This window comes from Quercus suber, unplaced genomic scaffold (assembly GCF_002906115.3).
Source record: "Quercus suber isolate HL8 unplaced genomic scaffold, Cork oak 2.0 scaffold_896, whole genome shotgun sequence".
Taxonomy (NCBI): Eukaryota; Viridiplantae; Streptophyta; class Magnoliopsida; order Fagales; family Fagaceae; genus Quercus; species Quercus suber.
This window is the reverse complement of record NW_027070322.1, coordinates 135,924-145,624: the sequence shown is the minus strand read 5'-3', so window position 1 is coordinate 145,624 and position 9,701 is coordinate 135,924. Positions and strand designations below refer to the sequence as shown.

Genomic DNA, 9,701 nt, shown 5'->3' with positions numbered 1-9,701 from the left:
TTTTTTGTTACAGACAGCTTAATACCTTAATGGAAGAAAACTTATTCTCTAGAAACTACTACTTTCATCCACCATGGAAAGTAAAATGTGAAAGAAGTGAAATATGAAGAACATAAAATTTAACAGAACTTCTTGGTAATAGAATTGATATTCTCTTTGCGATTTTTAATTTCCACCAATATTTTACATTAAAATTTATATAAATAATAGATTTGTCGTTTATAGGCTTTGATCACATGAAAGAGATGTTCATAGTAAATGTATGTATTAAATACTAAGAGATTAATATTGTTATGACGAGCAAGGAAATAATACAAAAGCACGATTAAAAGAAAATTTTGTAACATTAAAGGCTATTATTGTTTTGCCTCCACACACTAAAAAAAAATGCTAGTTGAGTTACAAGACATTTGGACTAGAGTTAGCATAACATTTTCGAAAAAATAGATTATCTAGTACTCTATGTGAATTAAATCACATACGTCCAGTGACCCCAGATCTTAGTTAGATCTTATAAAAAAAATCCAAACTTTGTTTGACAAGGTCCAAAGCCTAAGTTTTTTAATAAGCTACCTAAACGATAAAAAAAATTATCATAAATTCAACCCCAAATCCCAATTTGTGTCATATGTTTCTCTTTTAATATGAGCTTCTTCCTCAATCCTGATTTCCTAACACATGCTCTGTTATTATAAACAACAATAGTTGCAGCTTCAACCAAGTGATGGAAAATTTCAACACTTTTGATGAATTTTGACAATTTATATTTGTAAATTTAAGTTCTATCTTATGTTTGCAATTTGTTACCCTTAATAAAATAAAAAGGCCATATGTATTAGAACTAGCACCACTAATTCATATTTTGTAGACTAATAAATGTGGAATACTTATAACTAATCAAATAATTAGTCTCATATGTACTAGTACTGAGTACTAGCACTACTGCACTAGAAAGTAATGCAGTCATCCTTTCTCCCAAAACCAAAAGGCCATAATTATAGCGAGCAAACATAATAATGATGAAGAACAGAAGTTTGTTATTGTAATGACATTCTGCCCAAGTCCAGCTGAGAAATAATTACTAGGAATAGAAAAAAAATTTCTGTATATAACGCATATAGATTCTTATCTATTACTATTATTTTTTAAATAAACTTAAGAAAATTTTATGCCATCAAAACTCATAATAACCTGGTTACTTGTGACAATGAGGCTTACATGATCTTTATGAACGGAATGTTTGCCATTGCAGGATCAGCATTGCATTTCTGATCCTTGTTTTGAAAGCGTTTGAACTTGGACCTAAATTTTTCTTGGTATGGAGCTTCAAACATGGATCTAGCACAAAAACTAGGAAAAGCATAATAACTGATATGAACATTGATAAGCTAAATACATCAAAATTTAAGCTTTAGATAATCCCAATTCAAGGATTTGAGATAGGGATCTTTTTTCTTTTTTCTTTTTTCTTTTTCATCTAAGGATTAAAATACTTGCATAGAGTGGGATACTTAATACTTATATTGAAAGATATTACATAAGGAACCAAATGTGGAACCACACCAGATCACTGTCTGTGTATCAAAACCTTAAAACATTACTGTCTACGCTTATTTACACACCATAAGGCACTGGTTTTTGTGTATTTTGAGCTTTGCCTTTGGTTTGAAGGGAACTACAACCAAATAAAACGAAAAACAAAGGCAAAGTGGGAAACCATTATAAAAAAATACAACAACAATGCAGTTCTTTTGTTGTGTTTAAGGGGGAGAATTGGATTGGGGGAGGGGAGGAGGTGTTGTGTGCGGATTGTACCCTCCCCTGCCCTCTAGATGCTTCAAGGCAATGAAAATGGGTGGGCTGATAATACTGTACCCTCTAATCATTATTAATGTGCATACCCTCAATAGCCCTAAGAGTGGAGTCAAAGTACTTTGCATGTGAGGCATTTCTACCGGAAGATGTACGGTGCTCTGATGATACAACAGGTGAACTTCTTTGTCCACTAGAAATCTTACGAAGAGTTCCTGGGCTTGCATCCGTAGTGTTCAGGCGAGAAAGGTCACCTTCACTGCTAATTAATGCATCACGACTGCTAGAGACAGCAGGTCGCCTTGATGATCCACTTGACCGCAAGAAACTAGCACTTGATAACTGCATGAACCCAAGGACATAAGAAGTCCTGAGAAAAAAAACTAGAACGAAAATACAATATTATTGACGCAAAAGGAAACACTGAATTCATTAGGATTATCCAAATAGGCCTGTAGTTACCGGTGGTAAAATAACAACATATAAAAAATATTCAAGCTTGCAAAATTCCTAGTATCCTTGGTGAAAAAAACACACATTGTGATGCCTTCATTTTATTCTTCGCCTGATGTTTTAATAAGTTATACACTTATACTGAAATTCTCATCTTTGTTTTATCCTTCACTAAAAAAATTTTGATAATCAGAAGTAATTGGCCCATACGTCATTATCCAGTACCTTCCTAGTGGTAAAAGCTCGAAATCTCAGTATTTGAGGTTTAGTGGGTTGTTAATAAATCCTTAAGATGCTGCTTCAAAGGCATGGAAGCTTTGGTCGAACAGGCAACCTACAGCCAATAAGGCAGCTCCTTTGTGTTTGTAGAGGTATATATTTAGCTGGAATGCAAAAGCCCAGATTGAAGGAAGAGGGGGTGTAATGTGTTGGATCTCAAAGGAACTTTTTCAGCAAGCTTTATGCAAATGGTAGTAGAGGCAGAGTGGAGACTGGAGACAACTACTCCCATTCATTTTTGCCTTTTTAGACTTTGTAATCTTTCATTTTCTTTTAATGTTGGTTTTATTTTCTAATACAATTCTGGTGTACTTCCTTGCATCTGCTTCACATTTTCTATAAATATTTTCACTCATCAAAAGGGAAAAGTAGACCCTACAAGAGAAAAATTATGTTTTGAAGTTGTTTCTATAAAAAATCTAGTCCACTGGTTAAACGAATCAATCTCTCAGACCCAAGCTTATCATCTCCACTTACTATCAATTTGCCTAAATAATCAGTGACAAAATTGTCACCCAACACCCTAGAAATAACAATACATTAAAGGATATCATAGGCATCTGGAACAGGTTTACTGCGCTATGATGAGTAAAGGTATGATATTTGACTTTCCAAAATAATAAACTTGGTTAACTTAGAAGCATGAGCAAGGGGACTGAAAACTTTTAAATCTGGATTTAGTCAGAAATCAAGTACCACAGCATCTTTAGATGAAATTGGATCATTCGTAGCTGGACTTTTCTGTTTAGAAAGGTTTCCAGCACTCACAACTGGCCCAGAGTTTCTCCTGCGAGAGGGATCTGACAATGACCAACCAGTAAGTCTACCTTCTTCCCCACCTGCAATGAAGTTAAATAATTAACCATATTAAACATTTCATCCTCAAAATATGTATAGTGAAACGACATCCCAAATACTGCACTAAAATAACAGATTGCAAAAGTATATGTAGGTTGTGTATTTGAATTTGAACTCATTCAAAAGACCTTTCAGTAATCTCAACCCAAGTATGAAGGGAGGGGGGAGGGGGATTCAAAAATAGTTGATTATTTGAGGGTCTGATGTCCTACAAAATAACCAGCAGATTGCAACTATAGAAAGCTTATGCTAAAGCAATAAGGTGGATATATATAGATAAGTGAACATTACATAGAAAGAAATTTTTAACAATGTAGTGGATCACAATATGTGCATGAAGTAATACATTAAAGCAAACACAATTACGGAAACACAACTAGAATTACCTGATTGTCTATCAGCATTTGCAGCTATTGGTGGCATGCCAGAGCTGGGTCCAGCACCAGGACCCTGTAATAAGATAAATGAAAGAAATAACATACTAAAAATTTTCAGACCAGTAGCTAAAAACCAAAAGCCATAGAGGTTGATCACTTACAAGAACACGAGCAGGTGGAGTGGCAATCTGGGACTGCTGATATTTCAAAATGGTCCAATCAAACACGTAATCAAACTGGAAGCCTGCAGTCAAAGAAACAATAATGAATCTCCAATTTTGAGACTATTTATTAATTATTTAGTGAATTGGGGGCACTATTGTCATATCAGTTGATCAGGTAAAGCATCTAACTGCATAGAAGACATTGAAGTCCAACGTTCAGGTGAGAATATTTGACAATGATAACAGAAAAATTGAGAGCATTGCTGTCTTATTTTTGCACATGAAATGTCTAAGAACAGCACAGATGATGTTAAAGTTCAAACCTTCATGAATGAAAAGGTCACGGAAGAGTCTTTTGAGATACGCATAATCCGGTTTATCATCAAATCGTAGAGAACGACAGTAATGGAAGTATGAAGCAAATTCTGTGGGATAACCACGACATAAAGCCTAAGGAAGAAACAGTAACTTTTGCAGTCAGACTCATGTTACTGAATACATAAATGACATCAGAACGCTATCCTAAGACATGATTCTACCTCAATGGAAGTTGAAACTTTCTTCTCACTGATCTTCTCATACTTTTGCTTCTTAGTTCCTGCTTTCAGTCCCTGCCAAGGAAGACTATAAAGATAGACGGTCATAACCAAACAAACAAAGGAATGAAAGAACAGTATAAGATAACATTGGTGCAAATGAATCTTCACCTTCCTCTTAAGAAATACATAAGAACATATCCAAGTGATTCTAAATCATCCCTGCGGCTTTGTTCTACAAAGCAAAAGAGCAACATAGCTAAGAGTCAGAACCATAATTCCGAGAAAAATGAAAAATGAAAATACACATGACCAAAAAAGATAAAAAGAGAGGGCAGGAAAGAGGGGGGGGGGGGGTGTCAGAGCTAGCTACAAAGGTTGACACCTACATTTATGAACACAAAATGGTAAACTAAAAATTGATAACAAAAAGAAGCCAGAAAAATAAAATTAATAGGTATACCAATGCCAAGGTGAGTATTCATGCTCGCATATCTTGCAGTTCCTGTTAAATTCTTATTTTCTCTGCAAAGTATATGAGAATGTCAGAATTGATGAAAGAGAGTGAAAAACTACCTGAAAAATTTTTGGATAAAAATATTAAAAAAATCAGTAATGGCCTAGAAATCTTAGTCATGGTAACAAACAAGGGAAGGACAACCAAGCACAATAAAATAAGTAACCCATACAGGTAAAACCCCATTAAGCTTTATCCTTTTGTTTCCTCTTTTCCTATGAATATGTAAATCAATGTCAATTAAAAGCTAATCCAAACAAACTAACCTATAAGGAATATGTTGATGGGTTGAAGCATCTCTATACTTCTTAGCCAGACCAAAGTCAATGACGTACACCTACATGAAAGAAGATATCAAGTAATGCATCAATACAAAACATGAGAGAAGTATATATCACTTGATTGATAAAAGAAGGGTGTTCAACAGTAAAACCTGATTTGCACGCCTTCCTAAACCCATAAGAAAGTTGTCTGGCTTTATATCTCGGTGTAGAAATGACTTGGAATGAACAAACTCAACTCGATTGATCTGACAGGAATATCAATATTAGATTTCCAAGAGATAACTAAAACTTGAATAAAAGTGAACTCAAAAAGGATAAAAATGCAATAAGGAACCCTACCATCTGATCTGCAAGCATAAGTACGGTCTTAAGGGACAATTTCCTACTGCAAAAGTTGAATAAATCTTCAAGACTGGGTCCCAATAAATCCATCACAAGAACATTGTAGTCTCCTTCAACGCCAAACCATCTCACATTCGGAATTCCAGCTGCCATAATAGGAAAAAATTGCCGACCAATAAATATCTAATAAATGAGCACCAGAATTTGCAAAAAAATCAAAAGGCACCAAGTATAGCAGTAAAGGTCATTACTTCCTCCCTGTAGTATTTTATACAGCTTCGATTCATACAGTAATTGGGGGTGCTTTGTCTTGACATTTTCCTGAATCAAATATGCATTATTAGAACTTACACATATTATAAAATATGCATTCCAAAATTTCATAATAATTGCATTCTGAAATGTGCAGGTGTTGGATGTAACTGACTCAACAAAAACATGACTAACCAATGCGTAATCAGCTTAAAACCCAACAAATTCAGACTCAGAAAATAATTAAGTTCTCAATACTAAACGTTTGCAGAACAAAAGAAGCACATGAAGAAAAGAAATAGTAATTGCAAATTAAGTGTGCTGGAATACATGGATTACAAAATTTCATTTTATTTGCTTCTAGGATGTGTAGGTGCCAAATGTAGCTAGAAACAGCCGAGCAACAACCAACAGTTTAATCAGCATAAAGCCCAACAATCAGGCTTAGCAAGGACAGATTCCGAAATTTCATTGTATTTGCATTCTAGAATGTTTAGGTGTCAAATGTAACAGACCCGTTTCTAAGCAATGACCAGAAGTTTAACCGGCATAAGACCAACAAAATTAGACTTAGCAAATACATAAATTCTCAGTATTAAACCTTTGCTGAACACTACAAGCACACGAAGTAAAGAAACAGTATCATAAATTATGTATATTAGAACATACATTTGCACTCTAGAATCTGCAACTAACCCAACAGAAACAGCTAAGCAATAACCAAAACTTTAATCAGCATTAAACCCAAAAAAATCAGACTTAGCAAATTCTTTAAATTCTCAATGCTAAAACTTTGCAGAACACTACAAGCACTACAAATTACACATGCTATTACATGTGCATTCAAATTACATTTGCATCTTACAAACTAAGCAATAACCAAGACTTTAATCAGCATTAAAACCAAAAAAATTCAGACTTGACAAATACTTAAATTATCAAAAACTAAACCTCTGCAGAACACTACAAGCATTACATTTTACACACACTAGAACATTCTCATTCCAGAATTTCATTACATTTTCATTTGACAATGTATAACTAACCCAACATAAACAGCTAAGCAATAATTGAAACTACAATCAGCTTAAAACCCAGCAAATCAGACTTAGCAAATACTTAAGTTCTCAAAACTAAACCTTCGTAGAACACTACAAGCATTACAATTTACACATGCTAGAACATTAGCTTTCCAAAAGAGCATTACATTTTCACTCTACAATGTATATCTAACCCAACATTAACCGCTAAGCAATAACCAAAACTTCAATCAGCATAAAAAGCAACAAAACCAGACTTAGTAAAAACTTAAATTCCCAATACTAAACCCACACCGAAGCAACTCCAACACTCCGAAAACAAACATCAAATTTCCAATACTTAATTTTCACACAAACCCCATTTCTAACTCTTTCACAAAACCCAACAAAATAACATCCAAATTAATCAATTTCAGTCATTTCAGAAAAACTATAACCACAATCAAAGCCCACCAAGCAATCTACTTTTCCCAAATAAATTAATAAAAAAAACCAATTTAGACCCAACTAAGCACATAAACACAAAAAGCTAAAATTGGGGTCAAATTTTAACTAAAACCCATAATTCCAAAAACCCAAAATTCAACCAATTCCAAAGCTTTAAAAGAAAAAGGTCAAAAGTGAATTACTCACAAGCTTAATTGCAACCTCCTCATTGGTCTGAATGTTAGTACCTGATTAAAAAGAGATTAAATTTTTAAACAAAATTAAGATCACCCACAAGCTAAAAAATCCATAAAAGTCAAAATTTTAGCCCAAAAAAAATAAAAGTACAGACCGAGATAGATCTCTCCGAACGATCCGCTACCGATCTTTCTGCCGAGTCGAAACTTGTTTCCAACTCGGGGCTCCATAGCTCCGAGAATCCACGATCAAGCAATCCGGGCCGTCCAGAGAGTGGAAAATGGGAAAAGCAATCGACGGCGGAGATGTGGGGAGGACAGAGATGAAGATAAGATGAGAGAGTGAGGGCAAAATTGGAAATTGGAATTATCAAAGTGAAGAAGAAGAAGAAGGAGAGAGAGGAGGCATTGTGTGTTTTTGAGACATTCAGACAACAGAGAGAGTTTGATTGAATCGTTAAGACAAAGGGTCTTTTTTTTTCTTTTTTCTTTTTTCTTTTTTTTAATAATATTAGTAATCATCAAAAAGACAGTAAAATATGGTTGTTTTTGTGTGAAGGTGTTTTTTAAAACGACGATGTTTTATTGGTTGCTTAGTGTGGTTAGCTTTGAAAAAATATATGAACTACTTTTTTTATTTACTTTTTATTTTTTTTATGAATTTTATATATAGTGATTTGGTGAGTTGGTGATTTGGAATATTCGGATACAGTGCTTTTTTTTGGGGTTGGGGTGACTGATAAACCAATGACTCTTATCACTATTGAGTTATTCTAACCCAAAAAGATTAAAATATAAAATAAAAAGAAGACAAAAGAAAGAATTTTGAAAACCAAAGCAAGGGGTGATTTTGTGGGGGGCGGAAAAATGACAATTTCTAAAGGGGTATACAATAGGGAGGGATTAAAATATGTATCTTAAATTACAATGATTAAACAAATCTAGTGAAGAATATATGAGAAAAGATTGTAATGATTTTAGTTCAATCAAGCATAGAATGGATTCTCAAAAAAAAAAATCAAGCATAAAATTTAAGTTGCCTACAATTTACCCACATGTGATTTGGACAAAATTTAAGTTGTCTACTTGTAGTTTGAAATTTGACATACCCACGTAAGGTTAGTTCAGTTAGATTTCTATACCTCGCCTCTGTTAAAAACAGTGCTAAATATATAATTTTACTTCACTTTTATGTCTCTCTTCCAAATACACAAAAAGCATAAAAATACAAAATCAAGTAAAATAAAAAACTATCCATCAGAACACTTGTGGTTTGGACAAAATTTAAGTTGTCTACTTGTGATTTGAAATTTGACATACCCACTTAAGGTTAGCTCAGTTAGATTTCTATAACCCACTTCTGTTAAAAACAGAGCTAAATATATAATTTTACTTCATTTTTATGTCTTTCTTCTAGATACACAAAAAGCATAAAAATACAAAATCAAGTAAAATAAAAAACTATCTATTAGAACACTTGTATCATGGAATTTCAAACCATAGGTAATCAACTTAAATTTTGGTTAAACATTAAGTGGGTAAAGTGTCAAATTTTAAATCACAAATAAACAACTTAAATTTCAACCAACGACAAGTGGGTAAGTTATAATTTGCCCAAGACAATTTAAGTTCAATGATTGATCAATTGTTCGTATATTTCAGAACTTCTAGAGTTCATCTCCTATTATAGACATCACATTAAGTAACATGGAACGATCTTCTAAATGCTTATGTTCCAATGTTGGCCAATACTATCTTGCCAAGAAGCTAACAAATCCAAAATTTGTTGTGGCATGAACTATTGAATTCCAAACAAACAAAATACCATAGATCACATCTCATAAACTATACGGCAGTGAAGAAGATGATTCACACTCTCTTCATTCATTTTATACAAATAACACCAATCTATAATAATAATGCCTCTCTTTTGTTGGTTATTTGCAGACAAAATCTTTCTTAAAGCAGTATTCTCAAGTTGTAACATATCGGGTACTTATTCAAAATTGTCATTTTTAAAGCTAAACTATCTTTGCACCATAGTTTTTAATGATAGTAACACTTTCCTTTATGTTTACTGAATGTTTAACTAGTAACTACTCTTTTAAAAATCACTTTCTTCTTCTTTTCTTCCGAACACATGTTTTCAAATAGCTAATCCAAA

The 9,701-nt window shown here is 33.4% G+C and overlaps 1 protein-coding gene across 1 annotated transcript; it reads right to left on the bottom strand.

Moving 5' to 3' along the window:
* Nucleotides 1–1,500: 1,500 nt before the first annotated feature.
* LOC111997482 (casein kinase 1-like protein 2) lies at nucleotides 1,501–8,013 on the bottom strand. The gene is made up of 14 exons (XM_024029578.2): nucleotides 7,693–8,013; nucleotides 7,548–7,588; nucleotides 5,874–5,943; nucleotides 5,620–5,768; nucleotides 5,430–5,525; nucleotides 5,263–5,333; nucleotides 4,943–5,004; nucleotides 4,651–4,714; nucleotides 4,483–4,567; nucleotides 4,267–4,393; nucleotides 3,941–4,023; nucleotides 3,789–3,852; nucleotides 3,241–3,383; nucleotides 1,501–2,154 (listed from the first exon to the last, which is right to left on the bottom strand). Exons 1-14 carry the CDS (start codon nucleotides 7,766–7,768, stop codon nucleotides 1,879–1,881), a joined length of 1,407 nt encoding a protein of 468 aa, XP_023885346.1. The 5' UTR covers nucleotides 7,769–8,013; the 3' UTR covers nucleotides 1,501–1,878.
* Between the last annotated feature and the right edge of the window lie 1,688 nt (nucleotides 8,014–9,701).